Source organism: Semicossyphus pulcher, unplaced genomic scaffold, assembly GCF_022749685.1.
Source record: "Semicossyphus pulcher isolate SPU_LCO1_2020_fin unplaced genomic scaffold, fSemPul1.0.p SCAF_17, whole genome shotgun sequence".
In the NCBI taxonomy this organism is placed as follows: domain Eukaryota; kingdom Metazoa; phylum Chordata; class Actinopteri; order Labriformes; family Labridae; genus Semicossyphus; species Semicossyphus pulcher.
This window is the reverse complement of record NW_027211681.1, coordinates 2,255,194-2,283,130: the sequence shown is the minus strand read 5'-3', so window position 1 is coordinate 2,283,130 and position 27,937 is coordinate 2,255,194. Positions and strand designations below refer to the sequence as shown.

The 27,937-nt window shown below is 40.8% G+C and overlaps 3 protein-coding genes across 3 annotated transcripts; 1 reads left to right on the top strand and 2 right to left on the bottom strand.

Annotated features, from left to right (window-relative positions):
- The first annotated feature begins 72 nt into the window (after positions 1-72).
- On the top strand, positions 73-3,311 carry krt94 (keratin 94). The gene is made up of 8 exons (XM_069665412.1): positions 73-603; positions 987-1,069; positions 1,184-1,340; positions 1,469-1,630; positions 1,780-1,905; positions 2,556-2,776; positions 2,895-2,908; positions 3,012-3,311. The coding sequence occupies exons 1-8, from the start codon at positions 154-156 to the stop codon at positions 3,059-3,061; spliced, it is 1,263 nt and encodes a 420-aa protein (XP_069521513.1). The 5' UTR covers positions 73-153; the 3' UTR covers positions 3,062-3,311.
- Positions 3,312-10,927: 7,616 nt separating this feature from the next.
- On the bottom strand, positions 10,928-20,345 carry LOC138594343 (stromal membrane-associated protein 1-like). Its single transcript, XM_069665411.1, has 10 exons — positions 20,085-20,345; positions 19,326-19,459; positions 18,522-18,607; positions 18,342-18,417; positions 18,153-18,215; positions 17,962-18,037; positions 15,959-16,089; positions 14,681-14,891; positions 12,553-12,890; positions 10,928-11,606 (listed from the first exon to the last, which is right to left on the bottom strand). Exons 1-10 carry the CDS (start codon positions 20,200-20,202, stop codon positions 11,472-11,474), a joined length of 1,368 nt encoding a protein of 455 aa, XP_069521512.1. The 5' UTR covers positions 20,203-20,345; the 3' UTR covers positions 10,928-11,471.
- Positions 20,346-20,617: 272 nt separating this feature from the next.
- Positions 20,618-25,747, bottom strand: cenpk (centromere protein K). The gene is made up of 10 exons (XM_069665421.1): positions 25,685-25,747; positions 25,333-25,413; positions 25,187-25,243; positions 24,203-24,266; positions 23,823-23,869; positions 23,644-23,726; positions 23,401-23,499; positions 23,082-23,217; positions 22,933-22,986; positions 20,618-21,378 (listed from the first exon to the last, which is right to left on the bottom strand). Exons 1-10 carry the CDS (start codon positions 25,685-25,687, stop codon positions 21,223-21,225), a joined length of 780 nt encoding a protein of 259 aa, XP_069521522.1. The 5' UTR covers positions 25,688-25,747; the 3' UTR covers positions 20,618-21,222.
- Positions 25,748-27,937: the final 2,190 nt, after the last annotated feature.

The following is a 27,937-nucleotide window of genomic DNA, read 5'->3' as shown; positions in this document are numbered from 1 at the left end:
CTCCACCTCCCTCCTCCCAGCCTGGCCCGCCCTAGGTCCAGCACTATATCAAGAGCCAGCCTCCCTCTATCAACCTCCACAGTCCTGCTACAGTCCACAGCTGTATAACGGTCCTCTCTCCTTGTGTCCTCTCTTCACCAGCAGTCAGGCATCATGTATTACAACCATAGCATCTCTCCGAGTACCTCCTTCATCACCAGGCAGAGCCGCAGCTACACATCTAGTGCTGCTCCTCACAAGGCCCACAGTGTGGCAGGACTCAGCTTCCGAGGAGGCCCCCGCATCTCCTCTACCCAGGTGCGCACCGTCTCCTCCGGGTTTGGAGGTGGAATGGGGCTTGGAGGCGGCATGGGGCTTGGAGGGGGCATGGGCGGATTCGACCTGTCCGGTGCCCTGGACCAGACCAGTGTCCACCTGAACGAGAAGGCCACCATGCAGAACCTGAATGACCGTCTGGCCTCCTACCTGGAGAAGGTCCGCTCTCTGGAGGCGGCCAACACCAAGCTGGAGAAACAGATCAGAGAGTACTACGAGCAGAAGGGCCCTGCAGCAGAGAGGGACTACAGCAACTACTGGGCCATTATCAACGACCTGAAGGACAAGGTATGTATGCCAGCCTCGAAATGCACCAGTCAAGTCAAATGTTTGCTGTGCTGTTAATGATTACCAAAGGAGGGTTTTAAAAGGGTATACGTTACATGCAGGCAACGTTTAGTAGAGTCTGCATGATCCCTTGTGTTCCTGAATCCTTAGTGACTATGCCGGAGAGTAAACGATGATGTATGAATCGTAAAAGCTCAAAATAAACAAGAAACGGCTGTCATGTGTGTAGGGGAATATTGTGCATATTGACTCAGGGTGAGGCTTGTGATGCAGCTGAGAAGAACTGCATAGGAAGTAAACTGATATTAGTGTGTAATTCTAGAAACTAAGTACTTAGTATATTTTGCCTTCTGAGTAATTCAGCCTGTTATTCTTCTCTAAAGATTGCTGCTGCCACCATCGGCAATGCCAGCATCCTGCTCCAGATTGACAACTCCAAACTGGCTGCTGATGACTTCAAAACCAAGTAAGCTAAAGTCGTCCGACTTTCGTTGACCTGTCTTCTTCTCAAAACCCAACATGAAGGCATAACAGTGTTAGTCATCTCATATCCATGTTCTCTACTTTCAAAACTGATTAGATTTGAGCATGAGATGATGATGCGCCAGTCAGTTGAGGCTGACATCGCCAACCTGCGCCGCCTGTTGGACCAGACCACCCTGACGAAGGCTGACCTGGAGATGCAGATCGAGGGTCTGCAGGATGAGCTGGCCTACCTCAAGAAGAATCACGCAGAGGTGACGAACACACATCCTCTTGCTATAATGATTGCTACTCACTATGACAACAAGAAACCTGCTTTGCCACACCCGTAGAAGGTCTGCAAATAGATATTAATGATCTTTTTTCCGCCTTGGTTGTTTAGGAGCTGGCAGCACTGCGCTCTCAGCTTTCTGGCACAGTCAACGTGGAGGTGGATGCTGCACCTCAGCAAGATCTCAACAAAGTCCTGGAAGACATCCGCGCCCAGTACGAATCCATCACCGATAAACATCGTCGCGACCAGGAAGGCTGGTTTAATGAAAAGGTAAACAGAGGCACCATATCCCACACGTTGCAAATGACTGGGTTTACTCCCTCAACAGTCAAACCTGTAATTAAACATAATCTTCTGTGAAACTGAGCTGAGCAATCATAAAGAGCTTTTTTTCTTCACAACTGTGTTTCTTGCTCTAGTCGGCAACCCTGACCAAGGAAGTAGCCATCAGCACAGAGACAATCCAGACGTCCAAGACAGAGATCGGTGACCTGCGGCGCACACTGCAGGGCCTGGAGATTGAGCTGCAGTCTCAGCTCAGCATGGTGAGACAAAAAAAAACCTGAACCCAAACCATCTGTTCACATCTCACTGATCTCGCCTTATATGAGCAAAATTCCCGGATCCCTGTCTTGTCAGGGGAAATAGAGAAACAGACAGTGATAGAGGGAGGAAGAGAGGAGGTAGGGTATGAGAGGGAGGCTTTGCAGAAAGAACAGGGAGAGGGAGAGAAAGATAGGAGTGATTGGAGCTTTGGTAGAAATGTCTGCCTGTGAAGAAACTTTTCACAGACATCTGCTCAAACTCTGGAAGACATAAAAGAGCTTGAAGAGAGCACAAGGAATGCTGGAGTGGATGACCCAAAAGACATACCACCGTGGATTATGTGTGCCCAGCTGCAGTAAATCATTTAACACTCCCTGCAAGAGCAGCATCTGCTCCTGTGTAGCAGCTAAAAACACATGCATTCAAAATCCTACACATACGCCTCTGCTTTGTACTCCATCATAAAGGAGTGGGAATGCTAGACAAAGAAGGCGTGCTTGTGTCTGATATATATAATCCAGGGTGTGGTTGGTGGCAACAGACTATAGCTTTTAATTGTCAGAACTTAAAGGATTTACTACAGTAAACCTTTTTTTGCAACAAGTTGTGAGTGTTAATTCAGCTCCTCCTTCCTCCCTCTCCATGACAGAAAGGGGCTCTGGAGAACACACTGGGGGAGACAGAGGCTCGTTACAGCGCAATGCTCGCCGGTTTCCAGAATACGATCAACATACTTGAAGGAGATCTCGCTAACGTGCGCTCAAGCATCGAGCAGCAGGGCCAGGAATACAAGATGCTGCTGGACATCAAGACCAGGCTGGAGCAGGAGATCGCAACCTACAGAAGCCTGCTGGAAACAGAGGAGTCAAGGTAGACACACTGAAACCGGAGCACTGACTTATGGGACCATTTAGTCCAAAATGCACTCATTTAAGTACCATAAAATGCACTTGAATAATTGTTTTTTCTTCCCTCTCCTTTATTCTAGACCAATTGGTTCAGGTAAGTGACATCACTTTTAACAAGACATTACATAACAACAGTACAGTCAGTGTAATGAAAGCTGGAGGCTCAGCCCTCATGATTTTTTCCCTCTTTTTAACAGGGGGCTCAAAAACCACAGTCACAACCACCACTGTGCGCAGTTCCAGCTAGGAGGTCCAACTGGCAGGACAAGCTGTTCTCAGACACACACATACACACACACACACACACACACACACGAATAAAAGCTGTTACAAGAGACGACTGAAACTGTACTGAAAAGACTGAGTGAAGTTGAAAGTGAAGCCTGTGTTAAAGTTAAGTATAATTTGAATGAAGTAAACCTGACTTACTGTGTGTGTGTGGGATTTTGTGTGTGCGTGCGTGACCTGTCTGAAAAATAAATTGGCTGGTGAATACATCTTGTGTTATTCTTTGTCTCTAATGGTCTTTTATAAAAACGGACGGTCCACATCTTTTTCAATAACATCCCTCTGTTTACGCAGTTTTCATGGCAACTGTATGACATTTTGGGAGGTGGGATGTGGAGCTGCGGAAATCTGTGTTACGTAACAGGGCTGTTGTCAGGAAAGGCTGAACAATGGTTAACAGGCCCCAGTGTGGAAAGCATTAGGCCTGAGAGAAAAGACCCCTCTGAAGCTGTGTGGTACTTAATGCTCTCTGAACCCAAACAAAGAAAGAAAACTTCAGGAAAAGTGCAAGTTCTGCGAACACATAAAGTAAATGACCCTAGAGTTTGCCTGAAGACAATTTTAAACAAGACACACCCAAATGGTTGACTAATCTTTGCCCTGGAGGCTTTCAACACAGTGTTACATGAAGTCTGTCTAGCTCCTGTCACCTAGTAACAAGAAACACACGGCTCAGGATACAAATACTGAGTGGGAACGCAAACACTGACTAACCGAACAAAGAGGGTCATTGTGGGAACAGGTGATATCAGGACTGCACTTCGGCCTCGTCTATGATTTATGGCAAATGACCAATAAGCTGTTATGATAAAGTGTCATGCAGGGTGGAGCTCCTCTCTGCTGCTGGTGACTTCATGCATGTTTTGTGTGAACAGGAGGCAGCAAATTGCTACGTTCATGAGGTGTGTGTTTGTGTGGGAGAGGCAGAGAGAGAGAGTGTTAAGCATTTGAGCCTTTGCACTCTGTGCAGGTCAGCCGTTGCAGCCTCTGAAATTACAGTGAAATCCTGTTAAGAGTTCATCATTCTCAAATGATGGTGTAATGTTAGTTTTGGAGAAGAGAGATTATAGAGGGGATCAAATTGCAAAATCCAACCCCCTCTGAGCAGCTTCACTCACCCATATTTGGACCCGTATCTTGCACATCAGCGTCTCCTCCGCACTGTTAATGATGTTTGATGACAAAGCCTTTCCAGTTGAGCTTGTTATAGGCTCGGACATGAAGAATCCAGAGCAGAGGTCATAAAAAGATGTTGCTCTAACGTCAGATCAGATCAGTTAATGATGCAGGCCGAGGAAAGCAGTGACTGAACTTCTGATTACAAGCAAACTAACACCAAACTTTACAAGTCCAATGAGGAAGTTACTTTCTCATAATGTATTTGTCTTTGTATGTTATGCTAGTATTTTCCCATGCATTATGCATTATGCCTCCCTTGAATCTTTTTCATGTGAGTGGCATTTGTTTCAGCTGTTTCTGTAGGAGTAAGAGGGCACCTTATATGGACAGAAGTGTTCACAAAGACAGTCCAAATCCTTCTGCAGTTGTTTGGGATAACCGATTTTACTACACGCATTAGAAAAGTTAAACCTGAGCATCTAATGCTGCTGATGAAGACACCCTTGGGTGACACAGATGATTCAGGACTCAATAATGAACGACGTGATGGCTAGACGAAATGGAAATATTACTGATACCTCTTTCATGTCTGCATGTAAAAAATTTAAGCAAACAGGGGGAAGATGGTTGCCTGGTAAAGACAAAAAAACCACCTTCCAGCAACTAAATAGCACATTTTTTAAGACATGGTATAATTAGAAAAAAAAGTGTGCCAAAAAGATCATTTTCCAGCGAGAAATAGTCCTGCACATAACGCCCTGTCAAACCAAACTGCACATTGACATAAACTGCCATTTTCCTCTGACGTCATGCTCGTTACTAGAAACTAATGCTGTGTTCCAGGTTTGCAAACCATGTAAACTAAGGCAATCTGACAAATCATTATTATTTCAACAACTTCTCAATGGATCAGCAAATGAAAAGACAAAGGATAGCGAAAATCTGGAGGGAAACACTAGCCGTTTTCAGTTGGCAATCAATCTGGCTGTGGCAAAATGATAACGCTAAGATTTCCTACGTTTATCCAATGTGCGCTCTGGAAACACCAGTACACCATCATAACAATTAAGCTTTTCAACCTAAGTGGAAGTCAGAGGACAATTGCCGCCCTGTGAAAAGAGTGAAATGTTTTTATTTTCTTTCTTTGAACAGAGTAAGGCTAACTTTTTTTTCCTGCTTGTGACCTAAATAGCTACAAAAAAAAAAAGCTTCTAATCATCTCGGTCTATTTTAATGACAAAGCAAAGTATGTTGTGGGTCAGCAGAAGCTTCAGCTAAATAGGGACAATTTAAAGGAGCAAGTGGTGGAGGCATCAGGACTGCCCTTTCGCCGGATGGACAAGATGGTGATACTTTTAATTTACAGTGAGTTTAATATGTAATTGCTAAACCACCACCATGCCCAAATAACTGGAAGTGGGAGCAGTTTGACGATTAGCTTCAATTTGTTATGAATCCTTTAGGCAATAAGCCGTCATCATCAATTAACTGTGAGGAAATGATATTTAATGATGGATTAAAGAGATAGCAGAGTAATAGGTAGAAAAAAACAAACACAAGGAATCTGACACATAGCAGTAGTTAAGCTATTATTTACAACATGAACAGGCAGACTGTCTGCACACTGATAGGCAGCAGTGGCAAGTTGTCAACTGTCGTTTCTGTATTTTTTCTCTTTATTGGCTGTTTGCCATCTGAAGCTAGCCCGAGGCTAGCGGAGCGAGATCAGAGACAAAATGAAGATGTTTCTCACTGTGACTCACTGATGTCATGAAATACTTGACTTAGGTCAGGTCAATTCAGTTAATGAAAGTTCATGATGAGAACATGAAAGCCAGTGTTGTTTGGATACTTGAATCTGTCTTGATACTGAAACTGGAAGGAACAGGGAGTTCTCACATAACCCTTGTCATGCAGCTAAAGCCCCTCATCTGTGTGCTGTAAATCAAATGTGTGACAACTTACTCAGTGCATCTTATTAAGTGCAATGAGCCTCAGATGTACACCAAAATTACATGATTAGAGGAATAGTTTGACATTTTGTGAAGTGCTCTTAATTGCTTTCATGAGAAGAGCGATACTGCTGTCAGGTTGGTATGCTAAATGTTAAGCTAGCAGGCGTTTTTAGCTTGGTTTACAACTAAGACTGATAACAAGGCAGATGTTTTTACACACAAATGAGATATAACATCTGAATTAATGAGCTTTGGTGTTGATGTTAAGTTAAATTGGCCAACTCTGGACTGAATATGTCAGGCTGTTTCCCTCAGTCTCTAATCTTTATGCTTAGCTAAGCTATGCTGCTGGTAGCTTTGTATTTAGCGTACACGTGTGAGAGGGGTATCAATCCACTCATACTACTCTCTGCAAAAAAGTAAAGCAAAGTTCCTAAAATTATAATCCATTTCTTCACAGTAGTATCCCAATTTAACGTTTTGATTAACTCAATCCAGGAATGTAAATACTCTTATCAAAACTCTCTTGAACGTAGGCCTGCTGTATTTCAAAGTGGAATTTTACCAAACAGCATTAAGCTCTCATATCAGTGAAATGTTTAGTTAAGTATTATTCATATCTGCAACAGTTTAACTGGAGGCTGACGCCCATATCAGCAGGAATGTCTGATGTCTCAGGGTCAAAAAGTCCATTAAGAGGCTGGGGAGAGAGGGAGCATTCTTCACTCGCCTGGCGGACTCTATTCTGGAGCTGTGTTAGGTTTTACACTCAAGCTGAGAGGAATGCCTAACCTCTTTGCTAAAGGTCTCTGAGCGCTGTATGGCATCAGACCTTACTGTGAAAGTTTTCAAACTGTGCTCAAGCTGCAGCGAGGCATAGGAACATTTGAGAGGTAGAGAGTGGAACAAGACCAAATACACTTCAGGGGCTGACGGGCCGGCCGAGCGTGAGATAGATGTGATTTTTTTTTCACTTGCATGGCTGTAAGTTTGGTCCTCCTGTGCAAGTGAGAACAATCACTGTCAGTCCAATCTTACCACTAAAACACATACTGACATTGAGTATCACCCCCTTTGCAATGCTGGATGGCTAAAAGGTGGGGTTTTAACAGGAAGGGTTGGTTTGAGGATCACACCCAACATATAGTTTAAAGAGCTTACACACCAGGATGAATTACAGCAGCTTAGCAGCTATTGTGAAAGAATGAGCTCATACAAATAATAGGTTTCATCCTGTTGCTTTTTTCCAATTGCAACACATCTTTTAAAGCTTCCTATGGGCTGGGTGGATGAAGCACAGCATTGTTTGTATTTAAAGAAATAAATCCATATTAAGCTGCACAAAAATTAAAAATAAGGACCACACAGGGAAAGAACTACTGATCAAAACCACTCAGAGGCACAGTGAGGCACATTTTCCCTGAAAAACTGCTCCCGACTATAAACCTGTAGTATGACTCTGATTTTCCAGGTTGTAAAGGTTGGTTTGTGTAAAGTTACCTTAGAGGCTCACAATAAATGTTTTAACAAAGGTGCATTCATTGCAGCAGCCACATAAAGAGGCAGGCGTACTAATAAACTTGATGTTCTGTTTCTAGCTCTTGATTACTGATTTTAGAAAGGGGGACAAGCTCTCCAACACAGAAAGTGATTAATGAAATCATGATGTCGACAAATTAAGTCACATTAAATCTAACTGAAATGGAAAGTACAACATGTTCATATTAGCACTATACAGCAAGCATAAACAGCTTTCATGTCATCAGCTTACAACATTGCAGGTCATTTTGGCCACAGACTCAACTCCCCCTGCCCTATCAATGTTGCAAGACTGCCTCCACGTGCTGCTTTTACATACATGTCTGAAATCATGAAGACGTTTCTGAACTCGCTTTGTCTGTATTTTGTCAATTCATGGAGAATGTGCTAGTCTTAGTTTGATGTGAAAATCCAGCAAATACGTTAGCTGACAGTTTAAGGTCATATTTTACCACACAGCCACAACAAGACAGCTGAATACAAAATGGATGTGTGCTTATCAGTGACAAACAAGCCATGCAAAAATTTCAACCTTAGCTAAGATGGGACTGAATGTTTTAGCTTTACTAGCTGCAGCAACAATGACTGTAGACTGCAGAACTCATAAGGAATGCAGAGAGAAGCATAAAAGAAGCACATCTAACTTCAGTTTGCCCTAAAAGGCCATTTCTTTCACTCTGTTCTACAGATATACTCCTCCTCAAGTCCTCTCTGTCCACAGCGACCTGTGCTGCCCATGTGATGACATCATGCTTTATTCTGGGTCCAGTTGACCTTTAAAAAATCTAGTTCTTCAATCAGCTCCAATCATGATCATGCTTTGAGGCATTTCTAGCCCTGTGGACGTTTCCCATATAACAATACTGCCATCTAGAGGGCAGGAGTAGTAACAGACAACATACTCATTCCCTCTGTTCAGTCTTTAAAAAAAATCACTTTAACTTTACATTAGAGCTTAACTAGTTACAAGTGAAGTTACTGCATCATGGTTGCATACCTCAGCCAACCAGTCAAGTTGCAGTTAGATTCCTGTCTGTCATGGCTGACCAGACACACATAATGAATAGCATCAATTGTATGCAATGAATAATTTTGTTTGAGAAACATGCCGTCTAACTTGTAAACTGTTTTAGAGAAGTCCAGAGGATGAACGTAATACTTCATCAACAAAGTGCAAAGAAAGACACCTGAAGCTTGATATCAACAACTGAGCGTGTTGTGGACCACAGCTTTCTTCCTCTTTGGTCTATATTCTTTTAGGTCTCAATGGTGGAGGAGGTTGTGTGCTTCAGGTCTTTGACATCTTGGGTTGCTCGTCGTTCTCCTGTATCCTTCGTAGTTCTTGGTTTAAAAAACAATCTCTGGAAATATATCGTCGTGATTGTATTCTGTAATGTGAAGATTTCATAGTCTCTCCTTCACTTGTCTTGCTGTGGTTTCTTCCACTTTGTCCATTAATGGGAGTTGTTTCTGATCCAGTTTGAGGGCCTAATGTTGGTATTTTTATGTTTGTGATATAGGGTATTAACATAAAATTGACTTGACTTTGTTTAGCTTGTTGTTCTTGTTCTGCTGTTTGACAATTTGTAACATTCAGAAAAAAATAAAGTAAAATTGAATTGTCCATGTTCAAATGCTTGGCCAATAAATCTGATCTAATAGAACACACGGTTGCAGCCATGGCAGTTTACAGTGCTTCAAATATCTACACAAAGAAGGTATAAATATTAAAACGTCGATGCTTTACAGACGTCTTCATCCTGGGAGCACAGATTTATACACTTCATACTGTATATCACCTCAGTTTCATGGTGAGCACTAATTTAGTATCAGACCAAATGTGAAGTACGGTCTGTGAGAGAAATTCCTTTGATCAACATGACTTTTCATCTATGACCATGTGTTTGTCAATATGATCATGCCTTTGCTGAGAATTGATTCCTAACCGTTGAAGAAATGTGTCTCATGTGTTCACCATTGTATTACTTTGTTCATGTTGTAAGTTAATGTTAAATAAGACCGCTCAATGGAAGGAAGTTTATCCTGGAAGGGAGTGTAAAACCCCTTCCTATGTGTGTGTGTTTGTTATATACTGTCTGCTGTATCAAAGAGGTGTGTGTGAAAGAAGATTAGGGATGATAGGCATGTGACATTCTCAGGATGGTGAAGACAGAACAATGTGTGATATAGTAAGTTGGTATTGATTATTTAATGAACTCAAATGACATCCCGAGTGTAATCATGTGTATCCTGTTGTTTCATCAAAGCCTTAAGTCCACTGTCTCAAATGCTATAAGAAGGGGAAGACACTGTTATTCTTCAGTCATTACAGAATGGCTCTTGCTCGCAAGCAATACAAGTCGACTTAGAAACTGAAATATTGTGCTGGGTGATATTTTGTTACCCTCTCTCACCAATCCTAGACAGAGACTGATTTTTCAGTTGCCGCGACAGGTCACAACCTCTCCTTCTGTTCCCGAGTTATGCCGTTGTATATTGGCTAGAGTGTTTTTGGAGAACATTAAGATGCCACAGAGAAGTTGATATCAAATGTAATCACCTCATTATTTAACCTGATTTTTGATTAAAATGTTGTCAAAATCATTGTGGAAATTTTTGAGGTTTTGGCAACATTTTGTGAGGTCACAGCAACCTTTGACCACGAAAGCTCATTGTTTAGTCCAAGTCGTGATTTGTGCCAAATTCAAAGAAGCTCCCTCAAAGCCTCACTGAGTTGTGTTCATGAGCATTGGACAGATGGACGTACAAACTGCTGATAGGTCACAAGTTTAAGATGTAAGTTAAGGCACTCTGGTGCCTTTTGAACTTTTAAAAACTGACTTGGTGAAAACCTAGTATGTGGCTGACCGCCTCAGATCAATGTGAGCTTTTGAGGGCAATGTGTTACAAGGACTGTCCTTATGAGGCCGATGACAACGTGTTTGAAAGCAGGTGCGCACTGCGGACGTAGATGAGGACAGCAGAGGAGCAGCCCCGCCTACTCCCCGAACAAATTATCCAGAGCCGTATAGACAGAGAGTCGCATCAGTGGAGGTCCAATATGCTCCATGATCATGACGTTGATGTTGCAACTCTCTCTCTCTACAGCTGTGAAAGTACGGTCACTCACTCCATCACTCAGTCAATCACATACAGACCCGTGTGTAGGGCTGACCCCGGCGGTCAGCCAAAAATGAATCATAGAAATCACGTCAGAGCAAGTCATTTATTACCACTTTAATTTTATAGGGGAACCACAAGTACTTTAAAAGAAGGTTATACAGCGCTGTACATTGGGGAGCAGTACTGACAGACTTGATAGTCAAATCTTCTCCCTTTAAATACTATTCATTAAATGTTCTATAATCTTATAATGATACAGTGATACAATAAAAGCTTGTGTAACTGGTCCTGCAGCTGCTCTGATATGTCGGTATCATTTTTGTTGGGACTGTTATTTCCTTGTCATTTTTTTTCCAAAAAAGGAAAATAAAAGTTATGATCAAAAACCATACGACAGGCAGAAACTGCCAGGCTGTACTCCTGTAGGACTCCCAATTCACTCACACAATAGAGAGAAAGAGAGACAGAGAAAGGGAGAAGGGAGAAAAGAGATAGAATTTCCATGTTGTGAAGGCTGGTCCGCGACGGAGACGGGCGTCAGTTTATAGTGAGACGCAGACAAGCACAAGATACATTTTGCACTTTCTGCAGCCTCGCCTCTTACTCTGCCCGACCATCAGCCCGCTCTAAGGCTCACTTCCAAAGCTGTGTGCTCAGAGTCTGGCCAGATCCAGTGGCGGCCCATCCACCCATAGCTGACGGAGGCTGAGCGAAGGCCATCTGACCACCGGCACCATTCAGAGTCAACCCTGACATCTGCTGGTTCACCTGAGGATGACACAAAGATCAGCATTAACATCACAACATAACCTCTAATCTGTAATATTTCACTTCTGACCCACACCCCGTCCTGACACTACGCGCTGCTCTCTTTATCTTAACTGAGACACAAGAAGGTAAAATAATTCTTTAAAACTTGGGGTCAAAGTTGAGCTGGAAGCAAAGCTCCTCCTGCATCATCTCTGCACTGGACTTCACTCTTCCCCAGTGTGCTTAGGTGTCTCCTTTCTGCCTTCTAGTGGGCAGGTATCAATTATTGAAGACCCACAGAGAACCTACAGCCTTTCTGTGTCCACATAATACATGCTAGGTCTATTCACTGTTACTGTGCAATAGTCCCTGTTAGGATACTGTGTTTGTAGCTAGTATACAAAGAAATGTTCACAATTTGCAATTGTATACTATGACGATACAACACCTGTGGCATTAGATGTCAAACAAGCTGCAACTTCAGAAAACTAGCACTTCCTAAACTTTGAAAAGAGACAGGTGATGTTTTTAAAATAATGAAGTAGTTGTCTTTTTCTTTTCTGTGGTGTTCCTGGTGCTTCTGAATCACTACCCACAGTTAATTAAAAACTTTTACCACCTCAATGTATTTTAAGCATTTTATTGTGGGCACACTTCAAATAAAGTTCCATTTCATATCAAAACCTTCTCAGAAGTGTTGTGTAGTGTGGATTTGGGTTACAGCTCCTGTTTACAGTCCTTGCTGTGCTGCCATCATGTGGCTGCTGGTTGCTCTGTCCACAGCAAAGCACCTTACACGCACTACTGCAATGCATCGTCACAGCTGGGTGTGGTAACATGTGAAATATATCCTTCATGACAGACCACCACTCACTTGAACACAAGCAAACAGAAGTGTGAAATAGCTGTTTGAAACACCTCCTACAACACTGCAGTAGTTTACATTACACGAAGCCTCTCTTACCTGACCCATGTTCCACTGAGCCTGCTGCCCCGGCTGGATGGCGTACATGCCCTGAGCAGGCACCATGCCTGCAGGCATCGCACCTCCCTGCGGTCCCATCATCCTCGGCGCCATGCCCATCACACCAGTGGCTTGTGCGTTCCCCATGAAACCGTTAGGCATCGTCATCCCGACCATCATGCCCGGATTGGGCCCCATCATGGCTGCTCCACTCTGAGCCATCATGGCACCCATGACGGTTGTAGGTGGCATGGCTGTGCCCATTCCAGGGAAGGCCTGATAACCAGCAGCAGCCTGGACAGGAAACTGCATCTGGGAGGGGCCCATGAACATGCCAGCTGGTGGGGAGAAGACATGATAAACAGAGGGAAGAATTTTATGTAGATGTTAGGTGTGACAAACAAACTGGTATTTTAATGTGTGATGGGATGACTTCAAATAGTAGTTAAATATTTGGTTGTGTGTTTAAGGTGTCTTTGCTTTAACAGGATGTGAAGTCAGCACAGTCTCTGTGGGACTGTGTCAGGACAAACAAGCCTGACCTATGAAGCCAGTTCAACGTACCCTGGATATCTTTTGCTTATCTGGCTTCACAAACATTAACAAAAGCGACCACGATAAGTGGTCACATGACACTGAATATCGACTCAATAAGTCAATCCAGGGTTTCCATGAGTGTATCCACATAGGGGCGTTGTTTGTAGCATATGACCAATGGCAAACATGTCTTCTATCAGCAGAGCAGCATCATTTACAAACTTGGAGCAAACTACTGAAGAATATTAAACAAATAAAGTTAAACACAATTAGTGCTGAAAGCAACACAGGGGCAGATGGATAGCTGGCAAAATAACCGATGGGGTGATGAATCTCCCCCACCATTAGGGCATGAGTAGTCCTCACTATAAATTACATTTATGAAACACTGTGTACTCCATAAATATAATGTGTTGTTGCTAAGAAGTTCTTTCATGGTGTGAATAAATTGAGCCTTATTCCTTCAGCTGCAGCCCCGGCAGTGTCAAATCGACTTACAGAAAAATGATTATGAAAACATAATTCAAAGCCTTAAACAGGCTGACAAGTTAACAGAACATAAACAACAGGGCTTTAGTCATTAAATCAGTCTCTGTTGTAGGATGATATAGTTAAAAAGTACAATGAGAGTCTCTCGACTGAAAAATATCTGTGAAAAACGAATTGTTTTGCCGGTCTCTGAGCTCTCTCCACTTCTCCCCTCTCTGGATCCACACACAGCTCCGTGAAGAGAAGTCATTGATCGGTGGATGATGCTTATGAATGGGTTGATCTCTAAGTTGTTGACTTGCTGACTGCAAATTGTGCTCTGTACAGGCCCGACTCTGTGTGGATTCAGGTCAATACATTCATAGATCTCAGCACTACTTTGGAGAGTAATATGTTACAGTAGCTAAAGGTTACTACAACCCCCCCCTCCACCCTTAGCTGTGGGAACTACAGTTCTGATAACTTGCATTGTTCAGGGAATGTAAACAGGAATTAAAATGTTAACTTGGAGACAGTAAGTTCCCTTCAGATTACAACTTGAAGCCTGTTTTTACGGCTTTATTTGTTTACATTTTGGAAAAGTAGCAACATTTTAAGTCTGCCTAAAACGGTATTAGCAATCCCTGTTGCTGCGAACCGATGAACACACAGAAAAGTAGAAAACTATCAGTGCAGAAACTTCATCATGTAGAAAACTTGAAAACGAATGATTCTCAGGCAAATTCTGTAGTTACATGTAGCCTCTTTCTTTTCCATTTTTTGGTTTAGACCAAGCTTTTCTTTAGGGCAGGGTATAATGAAATGCCAACAATCAGAACCTGGCATTAAATGTCTGGAGAGATTTGTAGCTGCTCAAGTGTTTCCTGATTTAGATAAAGTCATACAATGTCAGATTGGCATAGTTCTTGTTTGACTGCTTATGTTTGAACAATGTTGTACATTTTAGAATTTTCTCTTATTTTGTTCAATGAATGCAACATTTTCCAAAAATAATTTCTCAAGATATAAAGAAAACTAATGTAAAGAATTGAATGAACATGAAAGTAATCATGTCTCAGAAATAGGACATTATAATACGGGAACATAACATTCAGGTCCTCACCAGCGGGGGCCTGTTGGGACATGCTGTTGGTTCCATACAGGGACAGGATGGAGTCCTTGGACAGGGGCTTTTTGGCTGTGTCTTCAGTTTTAGTGGTACTACTGCTGTCACTGAACAAGTCCAGGTCTCCCTGCGCTGACCCTGAGCTCACTCCGCCTCCTCCTCCTGCTGGAGCTTGTGTGGAAGTACTAGCCATGTTACTGGAGCTCACCTGAGAGGAGGAAAATTATCCAGACTTAATGAAAACTTAGTGCTCAAAGTATGAAAAAACATCAGCTCAGATTGTGGACCGATTTACTACTGAAGAAAGAAAATTGACAAATAATTTGGGTCCACTCCCTGATCACTGTCCTGACCTTACAGGTTTCAAATAAACCAACATATTATCATCAAAAAAGATTCAATAATTAAATATGTGACACATGCTTCTTCTTCTCACTGAGTCTGAACAGTGCCTGAGTTTACGCCCTGGTTACCCTGCTGGCGAACAGTCGTCAGCTGTGGTTTGCCAAATGTGACAGAATGGTTCGCATATTTTATTCATGTAGAAATGCAGTGATAACAGCCTGTCCTGAATAGTTATGCCCCATATTTTAGTTTTGGCCTTTAGGCAGGCTGTTAGAGGCTGATACAGCCTTAAGGCCTTGTGCTACTTAAATCCTGACCAATCTACAAGTTTTTATAGCAGTACAACGTGTACCTTCACACAGCAATAACTAGTCGGAACAGTAGTGTATATCTAACATCACTCTATGTCTATTTGTTTTTAGCCTTTCCATGTATCCCCATCACAACACAACGGTTCCATACTTAATTTTTGGCATGAAGAAGCAATAAATAAGAAAAAAAAGTTTTATAGAGACTAATAAACCATATTTAAAAAAACAAACAACTAATCTGCTCCTTTGTTTTGAATGAAATCTTTGGGTTCTTGTTGGATGAACAAACCAACATGGTAAGCATTGTACATCAAAAGAATAATAACTGAATGAATCACTAATGAAATCTATCACTGGTAACAGCCCTCTCTGAATGTTTAGCTAACTGATTGCCTCATTAGCTGCACTCATTTTCTGTCTGCCTCTCTCTCGCTGTCTCTCAGTGTCTGTGTTGCCGTCTTGTGGGCTATTGATGCTGATGGTTATCATTTGAATTTATATTTTTTACTGCACACTTAATTTAAGTTTATAACTAGACAAGCATGACCGTGAAGCCCTCCTGTGCAACATCCAGAAACGAATGCTAAATCTGGACGAGGGGATTTTTGGTGGGTTGTACCTGAGAAAACTGAGCTGCCGACGAGGACGCAGGGAGGGGGTTGGACACCATGGGGCCGAATATATCCAGGTCATTGTTGTTCTGGCTTGTGCTCGTGCTACCATTGTTAGTTGATGCAGCTGTCGGTGCGTCTGTAAGAGACAGGTGAAATAACCAGTTTTACAGGTGGAAAACCAGCTCACACAGTTAGAAGACACAACAGTGGACTACTATCTTCACAGCATAACTCACTGATGAAATTGTACCTGAGCTCACAAAGAACACAAAATTTAATTGCTGAAGGGGCTGTAGAGCTCGTGTTTGCTAATATGTGATGTTTGTTTTTATTGAATTGTAATACCCCCCGCAGCTACATAACTGACGCACAATACGCATAAAGGTTAGTACAATAAAAAAATGAATCAGCTTGTGCTTATTACTTCATTGGGCACAAAACAAAAATAACAGTAAATCATTATATAGTAACGCCCCTCAGAGCCAATCATGATCATAATTATGTCATGTACATGACTGTAAATATAACTGCTGTGATAAAGTGATAACACATTATTCCCAGGTGTCAACAATCAGTCACTAATGTCAAAGCCTGACACTTTTTATATGATTGTCGTTCAGTGATCAGGTGTTGCCTAATGTCACACCATCCCTCTTCATCTAACAATTTCAGTGCAGATATTTTTTACAGTTTATCCCTTGTAAAATTTAACACTGATCCCCTAAAGCTGGTCCAACAACTTGAGATGTAGATGACAGAGTCAGCAGCTCAAGCGCGTCGTTGTAATCTCCGAGATCTCAGTTTCGTTCTCATAAGCGGGACCTTGCGGGAGCACACTTCCCAGAAATCCAGACAGTGTCGCATGTGTGACATCTACGGTTGGCTCCGGTTGTTACTCTTGATTTTCCTCGCTGGCGGTCGCTTTCTTTTTTAGACTGTTTGCCTTCATCTAAGCGTCAAATTTGTTTCTTTTCTTTGGATTTCCACTTATTTTTGAAGTTGTATCTGTAGTCATCGATCTTTTCTTCGTTTGTGCAGCGATAGTAGATTACTGTTTACTCGCAACACTTGCAGAGACCGGAACAGCAGCCGCTTAGCTCCGCCTACCCTCTCTGGCAGACCAACCACTGCTGGCTGATGGAAAACGCGTCACTAACTGGGTGCCGCTTGTGATTTTTTCCGGCAAAGCTGCACCAGACACCCCGTTCATAATAATACTATATACTGCAAATGCAAAGGCTTCATCAGTGGGCCATAGGCTCAATCACCATTGTGTTACCTCTTCGGCGTTAGATAGTGATTTAACAGACATTTATTTAAATGAAAGTCTTCAAGTATTTATTACTATAAATACTAAATATAATACTAAAAAATCCTTGAAGTTGTTCACTGGTGCCAATCTTTTATATCACCATATTTTATATCACCTGGAATTTTATAGTCTGAAATAAAACAGCTTAAATAACAAAGACAGTTCAGTTATTGAATCTTACAGTTCAGATACCGAAAACATAGCAGATCTCAGATTGGTCAGTGTGCTGACTTTTACAAAACAGACTCTTTCTCTCCGCTCCAGTGTTTGATTGTTACACATCGGGCCAACAAATTCACATTGAAAACGTTGCGCCTCAAAGGACCACAATTTCTCGCTTCAGAGCATTCATCACCTGCTGTGAAGACACACTGAAAAGGCAAAAGAGCACAGCCATAACATGTCAGAGCACCAGCATGCTACATCGAGCAAGAGTTGCATGCAATCTGCAAACTCTTTATTCAGTACAATTCCAATATACAATAATGCCAAAAACACACTTAATGAGTATGAGCACACTTAAAGTGTATAAGATCTGCAGAACTGGCAATAAAAAGAAAAGTGAAACCGAAACAATCGAAGCTTAAACCTCATTTAGACTGAGACCAGTTCCATAAATACCTCAGCTTCAGTCAGCAGATTTCAGATGCTTTTATTTTAAAGGATAATGGTTTTGAAACATAAGAAGATACTCACCAAGGCCTAAAAGGTTCACAGAGGGTTCTGAAGTCTTAGCAGGGCTGATTTTGGGAACTGGCCTTGGCTCTTCGCTCTTGAAAATATGAAGCAGTTATTATCAACAAAATTAGCATACAAGGAAAGTCAACAATGCTGAGGAGCAGGTTTCTTTAGCTACAACCATGACGGGATATGTGAGAGACTCTTACCTTGGTGTAGGATGACACCTTGCTCCCTCTGTCTGGCTCCTTCTCTTTCTTACTATCTTTTGGCTGTGCCACAAAGAAACAAAAGAAACTCAAAATGAACAACAGAAAAATGTATGCCTGTCTGTTCATGTGTTCGCTCTACTCTAAAAAAGCAAGTACATTATAGGAGTGAAGTGAAGTGAAACATACACTGCTTCCATTGGTCACATTCTTGCTGTAGTATTTCTTCTTCTCATATTTATCCCTGATGAAGAATTCCACAGCTCTTAGGTCAGAGTTAAGGGCAAAACGGCAACAAGCAAGCCAATATGAATAAGTATATGGCATGTTGAAGTTATGTTAAGTGTGTCTGCTCATAGTAAAGGATACTGGTCTGTTTGAGGTCTTCTGAAGCTTTCTGGAAGGTTGGCTTCATAGAGCTGCCTGGCCTTGGTGTTACCCATGTCCTGTATACTCTGTAAAAAGGATAAATAAAGGGATGAATAGAAGACAAAGTCTTGTCCTATAAACATGCAATAATATTCAAAGGGCCACATCACTGGATATAAATACATACATGACGTTAACCCGCCACAGGCAGTACTCCTCAGCATGTGATTACAGTGCTATAATGTGTTCTTTGGCTTTAATAGAGCTATTCTAACGTTTGTGAAAGCAACCCAGATGATGAAATCAGGGTTTACGAGCATTACAAACCAGGGACTAAAAATTGTTCCGAATTGAACATATTATATAGTGTTTTCCAGTTGTAAGCATGGCTTGGATGTTCAAATTATTAGCCATTTGCAAGTAGACAAACTGTAATTATTGTAACTGACATGAATGATGCATTGTTACAGTTTTCGTCATGGGATGTGTAATATGCATTTTATTTGACTCTTGACCAACACTAGGGACAAAAACTGATGATCCTTCTGATCCGTCTCCCGAAGTCTGCCAGGGTTGTTGAGGTGCAGTACTGAATTATTGGAGGTACCCCTCTTGAGAGGGCAGTTTTTAATGTTCTCACAGGACTGAGGCACTAAAGGGGAAGGGTATTTTCAATATAAAACAGACGAAAGGTAAAAGTTATTGAAAACAGTCTCCTAAAGCCCCATATAACACAGATCTGAAAATAGTGCCTCACCAAAATCACCAGACTTCATCTTCTGTAGTTGAATAAACGTACAGTACCTGGATTTGTTCTGAGGTCCATTGGTCCAGGTTGACCGATTTTACTCTGGATATGTGTACTCCAAGGTTCCTGTGGATACCAGCACACCGGATGCAGATAAATACTCCCAGATTCCAGGATGCCCATCTTGGACCTGGTAAAGTGAGAAACAGGGTTGTTATTTGAAAATGGAGACAAAAAAAAAAGACATGCATGATCAAGATTCAAGATATTTATTATCACTCCAGTTATACAAGTACAACTGTGCGAGGCTCCATTTAAAAAGGGGTACATATTAAATATAAAAGACAAAATATATAAAACAAAATAAGGAAGCAGTACAAAAAACCGAATAAGAAAATTTGAGGGGGGGGAATGTACATGTGTGACGTTAGTGTCTTAAAGTGCCCAAGGCAGCTCTGAATTCTTGACAAATGACCAAACATGAAAATGAGAAAAAGGAAACAAGTTGATGTGGAGGATCTGTCAGTTTGCTTAGGAGCCGAAAGCTGAGCTGAGGGCGGCGCTAAGAGAGAGGCACTGAGGGGAGCTTATGTAGATTTAGAGAAGTTAGCTCGCTAGTTAGCCACTTAGTTTAGCTTAAGGGGAAGTGGTGTCAGCTGACTAGCCTGAACCAGTTACACACTGGCGAGTTAGCTTAGCTACGCTAACAAACGCAGATGATACACTGATAGTTAGCGTTAGCGGCGAATTCTGGGTGAAAATATTAACTTTGTGTGGTAAAAAATGTATTTTTTTCGATAGCGTGACTGTCGTACCTTTCGCCTCGCAGTCGGCGCAGTACTTGTTGTCTTCCTCTCTCAGCATTTTAGACAGGATGGCCTGGTGCTGCTCGTTGAGTTTCTGGGCCTTCTCCCTCTCCGAACGAGTCGTCATATTTACGGCTTCTGTTGGACTTTGTTAATAAAAAAAACTCTACTATAATCAGTCGTCAATTGAGAGAAGTTTCTGATAAAAGACCATAATCAAAGGGATGAACGCCTCCGAGAGGGATATGAAAACACCCGGAACCGGAATCCCTTCTCCGCCCACAGGAATTCTAGAGCTGACGCGGCGGTCGCACCCGATTGGACAACAGCTCTGACGTCGTATGACGCACAAAGTTTCTTATGAATTAAGTTTTACATTGTCATAAAATATTCATTATCAGCGATAAAAGTCCATCTACCACCTCCCATTAATAATATCGAATGGAAAGATGCCTTTGTACTGGTTGGCTAGATAAACAATAATCAATGATTCTGATTTTTTTTTCTTGAACATAACACTGCATCTGTTAGTCCAAAGTTTATTGAACATGAACATGAAAATATACACAATCAACTTAAAATCTTAATATTTACAGAGCACAATACATGAAAAGAATACATGACCAAAAAAATAACAACATGCATTGATCTAAGCTGTTTTAGGTTAGCTTACCTTTCCTTTAATAACAAAGATAAAAAATATAAACAAAAGAAAGCAGTTAAGAGAAGACTTTGAACCCTATTGAGTTTTTATTTGAGTTACATTAAATTGAAAGCACTTTGTTCAAAAGTTACTACATATATCTCTAATACATTTGAATACTTTCATAACATACATTTAGGTGTGGTTAGAGTTTTTAAAAGGACCCATGGTTACTCTTTAGATACAAAACAGTTCTTAACAAAGAAAAAAACATACTTATGTGAAGCCTAAATGGGTAACTTGTGAAATACCCATTTCACAATGCACTCAGCTATGATACATACTACTTACATACATACAGATATTAGCCTTTTTTCTTTCTTAGCTCTGTCAATTCTTATAACAGCTCACATAAATATCCATAATAATAGCACTATTCAAGCAAGCGCAATTTAGAAAGGCCAGCAGACAAGTGTTTCATGAGAGTCCTAGAGCACCACTGCCTTACCAAAAGGTCTCCAGGCGGATCCTGAAGTTATTGTCTTGGTGCCTCACTGCAATGCCATAGCGGAGGAGCAACTCTATGTACGGTGGCCAGAATGTGTCGTCTATCGTCACATAGGGGTCGTGTGGTGTGCTCAGGACCTTGTTCATGAGCAGCTGTAGGGAAAAGAAGATAGAGGACAACTGAAGTTAAAGGCTGGCAATTACACATGAACAGTGTAATCTTTGTCTTTTTGTCAGGGTTCCCACTCTTTTCAAGAAATAATTTTCCAGGACATTTTCCAGAAATCTTTGACAAAACAGGACAGCACTTGCTCTCAAACGGTCATATAATTTACCGGTAGGCCTAGTACTGATACATTTAACCCCAGTTTTATTCCTCCTTTTTTTAATAACTCATGGTGCTGAATTGCTAAGTGCTACTCATGGTGGATTCATGTTGGGCCTCTCTTTAAATAACTTAACAAAGAGTCGGTCTAGACCTGCTCTTTCTGTAAAGTGTCTCGAGATAACCCTGGTTATGATTTGGCGCTATACAAATAAAATTTGATTGATTGATTGATTGATAATAATGCAGGGTTCATGATGAAGTGTCTCAAGCCCCTTTTACACTGCCAGTTCAAGGCGGGATTATTACCACTGTTGTGTTCCGTCTTCTGTGTAAAACGCAAGGAGGTGGAATGGCGGGGCGAAGTTGTTATCCTATCTCATAACTACCCTTTCCCACTATGATTACCCAGGTCTACAGCAGAGTCATTTGACCTGGGTCTGAATGCCTATTGTAACCTTCCCCATTAAGCAAAAAAGGCGGGTGTTAGCAGGTGTTTTGACCAAAAGTGGCTTAAGCCTACATCTATCCAAGTTACACCTGAAAGAATACTCTTCTATACTTTTCTATTGTTTTTCAGTTGGTTAGACAGTGCCTCAAGGCGGCAATCTTATATCGCTTGCAGGACTCGATTGCGAATGTGACAGCTCTGGGAGCCTAGATTAGAGTTGAGGTGGCAAACTTGTGCTACCACTCGCTGACTTTAGAATATGTCATCAAGTAATTTAAAGTCAAAAGGTCCGGTGTTTTAGTTGCGCGTTTACAGAAATTAGCATCGTGATCGCAATAATATCTAAACAAAATCGATTTTACTTCACATGCTTAACATAAAATGATGTGTGCTCATACTTACAGGAATATAACTAACTATTAGCTGCTGACTTTACATTGCTAACAATCTGCTTCTTCAATACTGCACACTAACCAGCTACAGCAACCTCAAAGGGTCAAAACTCAGAAACGCAATGGGTTGAAAAGTACAGCCACCACTTGGAGGTGACATTGCCAGGAGAGAGCAAACCTGTCATACTGCACAGCTTATCCAACCAGCACCCCAAAATAATTGGTCAAAGAAAAACTGTACCATCCTATTTTCAGATAAGAGTTCAAACTAAATCTAATCTTAATTCTAATAGAAATCTAATATTACATTTGTTGCAAAGTGTGGTTTTTCCAGAGTGGCATGAATGTTGTTAATTGAAAAACACTTTTAAATTGTTTTCAATATTTGGATGGCTATGCACCAGAGCACCAAGGGAAAATTCCTTGTATGTTAAAAAACAAACTTGCCAAGAAACCTGTTTTCTGATTTTTGATATTGACTGCTTTCTGTTACTGCAAGCATAATTCATCCACATCCCAGCTGATGCATCACAACCCACCTCAAGAATTTCATTAAGTGAAATGAAGTCTACTTTTTGCTCCTGGTTGATGTTCTGAAATTGAAAAAAAGGAGTTTAGTTGCACTGGAGTAGTAACTGTACAGGTTTTAGTTGTAAATAATCAAGGAACACAGAATATCCTGCTGCACCTTCTTCTTCTTGTTGGTACTGGATTCATTCTGAGGCAGAGGGACGTGCTTCTCCAGGACGTCCCCCAGAGACTCCATCAACCTTTCCTCATAGAGCTTCATCTTCTGGATTTTGGCCTTCATGTCCTGCAAAATACTGTAAAATACAAAACAAACACACTTTTAAGTATATTCAAATTCATTTATTTCAGGAGAACTGCATTCTTTACCCTATCTATACAGTTCTGTTACCCTTCATGTGCTTTGCTGCCCCCCAGTGTAAACACACCCTAAAATTAAAAGCTCCTCTGGTTTCGTGTGACTCTGCTAACACACTCACCTGAGGTCGGATAATTTCTCCTTTTCACTTTTAAGTTTCTCAACATGATCACTGGCAGCTATCAGCGCCTGTTTCTTCTCCTCCAGCCACTTCAGTTCACTGAAAGAAGAAAAGCTTCAGAACAATACACCAAGCTAAAGGAATGAAAAGTTCCTGAAGGGTCTCTTCTATTCACTTCTGCAAAGCCTCATTTTTATGCCCCGAGGAAGGACAGTAGGTTATAGAGAGCTAAAGGTCACGTACAGTTCTTTGGTCTCTTTCAGTTGGTCTCGCTTCGCTTCGTAGCAAGAAACAATCATCTCAAGTTCAGAGCACAGCTTGAGCATCTATGGGAAACAAAGATAGAAATAGGAGCAATGTAATTTAATCAGACAATTTAATAAGACACATTCTTTAATGCTGCACTTGAAACACAGACATACCTCATCTTTTCCAGCTTGAAGTAAAACTTCTGAATTCCGTGCCAGCACTGGATGGAGAAAAATAAAACACATAAATTCCTTTAAAAACGCTTATTTTGTAAAACAAACATGAGATACAATCCATTTGATCGGAAAGACTGGACTGAAAAATTTGAGTGACAAAAATGTGAAATTAAATCTTGTTTAAACAGTAATGTTAGTCACACTAGTCCCTAGCCATACACATCAAACTTAACTGCTTCTTTTGTAATGTGAATAATATGAAACAGTTGACGTGGCAGAAGTTGACGTGTGGTTCTGATTTTATACTCTATACTATACTATAGTAGTGCTTATATGATATAGTGACAGCACCAATCACAGTGGAAAAGAAGACTTACACTTTGGCTCTGCTGTCATCCACTGCTTCAGTTCAGCTTCTGTTGCCATCAGCTGATTCACTGACTATTGGAGATAAATATTCACAATGAAAGACAAAAAAAACACATGAATGTTACTAAAATATATAACATTTTTGACATTTTAGTGATGACAAACAAATTGTCTGACAATAGTAGAAAGTGTTGGATAGCATTCATTTAAGATTTTGTGAGATGTTGGAATTGGACACTAATCGTTTTGTACAAACAGTGGAGAATGATATGATTCTAGTTTGTGAAAGGTGGTTAGGTCCGCTTGGTTAGGTTCGGCTCAACACAGGCCAGTTAAGATGGGATACGAGTAGGGATGCACGGTATTTTGCCGATATCCAATAGGCCGATATTTCCCAAACCTTTTTCGGGATACCGATATATTAGGCACATGTTTTTTTTCCACCTGATTGCAGAAAACATCAAATCTCCCCGTAGTGGAATTGATATCATGCCTACTCTTATTTTAGTGACCCTCTTATTGTAATGCCATATTTATGTTTGTATGTAACATATTCTTTTTTTAGGGAACCGTCGAACATTTAGGCATAATTAAAGCGTTGCTACATTGGCAGAAAAATGACATATCTGCAGATGCTGATAACGTGCTGATAATATTGTGCATCCCTAGTGAGGCAGAGTGGTACTTAAAAAAAACATATAACGATTAAGGAGACTAATTGGTTGTTTTGCTTACCTGTGTAAAGACCATTTATATACACAATGCCTACAACAAAGTGCACTTTCATCTATGGAAACAAAGGGTGCTGTCTGGGCCCTTAAGTCAAATAATTTTGTTTAAATGTGTTATAAAAAAGAATATTGTGTAGACATATATACCTCAAAAATTGTAAAAAGCATGCATTGGAAGCATACAGCAAAGTGACAGAAAAGTAGATGATCAAACCACAGACTGTTTATGAAATAAACGTTAAGAATGTTAAATCCTCTCACCTGCTCTTGTGGATTCTCACAGAAATCTGGTTCACACAGTATAATCTCATTCTGAAGCTGCAACAGAGAGAAGCACACTCTACAGTTTGTACAGTTTATGTGCACAGCAGATTAAACTGACTCCTCAGGTGAAAACACAAGTTTACCTTTTCCAGATGAGCAAACTGATCCTCGCACAGGTCCATCAGCTCGTTCCGAGCGTCCTCTGACAGCTCTGCTAGCTCAGACTGAACACGGAAATATAAACATACACATATTATTAACATAAAGATATATTGTTTATGGTGTGTTTTTGTGTTGTGCAGCTCAGAAAAAGTTTGCCCAGTACATGGGTTTGGTCTTACTGGCTTGGCTCATGACGTGGACATAAAAAGTTGAACATTAGCTTATCTACGTGAGCAGGACGGATATTCTTTAAAATGAATGTGAAAAAATAACTCTATATTGTAAAGTATATATTTGCAATACAATAAATAGTCAAAGGCCGTGTAATCTTACCATTTTATTGAAAATACCAGTTTGTTTTCTTCACGACGCTGACTCCAACAACAGACAGCGGAAAGCTTCTGTTTCAAAATACCGCCAACATTGATGACATCACGTCTGCGACAGAGAAGGTGCTGAGGAGCGCACATGCTGCGCAGGACTGCGCATTAGCAACGTACAACGTTTAGAAATGAGTTCTGCACTGTTCTTCTGGCCCTATCAGTTTAAAACTGTGTTTCGCAGTCATGTAACATAACTTAAGTCTTCTTAGAGTATATAATAAATATATACAGTTCTATATATGTGGGCCAATATGAATTTGAAAGCAACGTGATTCATCTTTAGAGAGTTGCAAAAATCCAGCAGCAATTTAAACACAATGCTTCAGCACAAAGGCTTGCTGTTCTTCAGTAGATGACAATATGTCCAACAAAGCCAAAATCAAGCATTGACATAGGTGAATAATAAAAGAGATAAAAAGATTAAAACCACAAACAAACTGCACTTAGTGGGCCCACTCCTGCTTCAGTAGCCTATTTCTACTTTAGGTTACTTCAATCTTTACTATTAAAGTTGAAAACATTTCACTTTTTACTTCTCTACATACGAAAAGCTAATGGTCATCAAATGAAGACTGCTACAGAGTAAATCAAAGTAGATCTACCAATGTTAAATAAGTCTTTATCTAAATAGCCCACTGATGCAATTGTCATAAAATTCCAATATTGTAAAACGCTGACAGAGGTCATTCTATATTTTACGCTTAATTTAACATTTTAAATACTTAACTGTAATTACACTTTGACTTTGCACTTTCACAAAGATGAGGGTTTAGAAACATAACTTGTGGAGTATTGAATATGGAGTAGGCTATTTTTTCTGGCTGAGCAGTCATGGTCTAGGGAAACACAGTGAACAATAGGAGAAAGACAAAGAGCAAGATATTCATAGGAAAACCAAAATATGTTGTGAAACACACACACACACACACACACACACACCATGGCTGGTTAACTTCTCCCTGTAGTAGAGTGCACTGTCCCATGCGCACCAGCAGGTGTCTCTGTTTCTCTCCTCAGTGGAGGAGTAGCTGACTGCACTTTGTCAACATCTGCACTTTCTTCCTGTTTCTTTTCTGTAGCTCACAATGAACTGTTTTTATAACCTGAATGCTTCGATCTGATATATGACTTATACAACGTATGTGTTGGATTTGTATGTGCCTCCAGCTGATAAACACCAGGGAGTACGTCAGTACTATTCTATGTGTTTATGGTTATTTGGATGTTTTTCTTTTGTGTAAGTAAGAAATTAAAGTCTACCACATGACTTTACCACCTGAGCCTATTTAACACTTTCAGTGCCTCCTTTACAGCCATCTAGTCATCCATATTATTTTCTTTTTTAAATCACATTTAGGTGCTGCTAATATATTGGAGGATTATTCATAAAGAATTAGACTTTTCTGTACATTCTTGGTTCAAATCCAGCTGCTGAATAATAGTAATATTGATGCTGGTGCAGATTTAATCATATTTACTTTAGGCCTTCACCAGCATTAAGGAAGACCTGCTCATTAAGCAGATATAAACATTGTGACAAATTCCTTTTTAGACACAATGCTTTCTCATGTATCCATCTGTAGTTTACAGTATCTAATTGGAAGCTGTTTATAAAATCATGTATTAAAAATCACTCTGCTGTGGTATGTTACATCCCCAAAACTGATCTTACTCCCATATTCTGCTGCCACCAAGGCAGTAGCACACAGGAAGGTATGTTTACACAACAACTAGGTGGCAGTCTGTGCAGTCTGTTTTTGCCTTTTATTTTAACTTATCGAGAGCAGGAAAATGCTTCAAATATAACAAAATGATCTGCATCTTCTATCTATCCTCATGCACAGTTTTCTGAGACAAATATAGAAATGTTTGTTGTTGTTGGCTCGTAATAATGTTCATCTCTCAGAGCATCAGTTGCAACAAAACTAAACAAACAGCTGAGTCTAAATGAGGTTGAATCTTTCCGATTGTTGGATTTGAACACAGCGCACAGACAGCAGCAGAGAACATGTGAGTGTTTACGGAGCTCTCTGCTTTATGCCTCACATGTGTTCCAGCTACATCCCCCTAACATCACACAGCCTGGATTATTTGAATGATCAACTAGAATTTGATTAATATGCAAATTTCCAAACAAACTGTTCCATTTGAGCCTTCAGCACAACCTAATTAATCAACAGTTAAAGGAAATTAATACATACAT

What these genes read in the sequence shown, in the direction of transcription:
- krt94 (XM_069665412.1), top strand. Translation starts at nt 154, where the DNA reads ATGTATTACAACCATAGCATCTCTCCGAGTACCTCCTTCATCACCAGG. An exon ending in TCAAGAAGAATCACGCAGAG is followed by an intron (nt 1,341 to 1,468) that starts GTGACGAACACA and finishes TTGGTTGTTTAG; the next exon opens with GAGCTGGCAGCACTGCGCTC. An exon ending in AAGGCTGGTTTAATGAAAAG is followed by an intron (nt 1,631 to 1,779) that starts GTAAACAGAGGC and finishes TTCTTGCTCTAG; the next exon opens with TCGGCAACCCTGACCAAGGA.
- LOC138594343 (XM_069665411.1), bottom strand. Translation starts at nt 20,202, where the DNA reads ATGACGACTCGTTCGGAGAGGGAGAAGGCCCAGAAACTCAACGAGCAG. An exon ending in GTCCCAACAGGCCCCCGCTG is followed by an intron (nt 12,891 to 14,680) that starts GTGAGGACCTGA and finishes TCTCCCCACCAG; the next exon opens with CTGGCATGTTCATGGGCCCC. An exon ending in CTCAGTGGAACATGGGTCAG is followed by an intron (nt 11,607 to 12,552) that starts GTAAGAGAGGCT and finishes TGTCATCCTCAG; the next exon opens with GTGAACCAGCAGATGTCAGG.
- cenpk (XM_069665421.1), bottom strand. An exon ending in TTCAAGCTGGAAAAGATGAG is followed by an intron (nt 23,727 to 23,822) that starts GTATGTCTGTGT and finishes TGTTTCCCATAG; the next exon opens with ATGCTCAAGCTGTGCTCTGA. An exon ending in CACTTAATGAAATTCTTGAG is followed by an intron (nt 21,379 to 22,932) that starts GTGGGTTGTGAT and finishes TTTTCCCTACAG; the next exon opens with CTGCTCATGAACAAGGTCCT.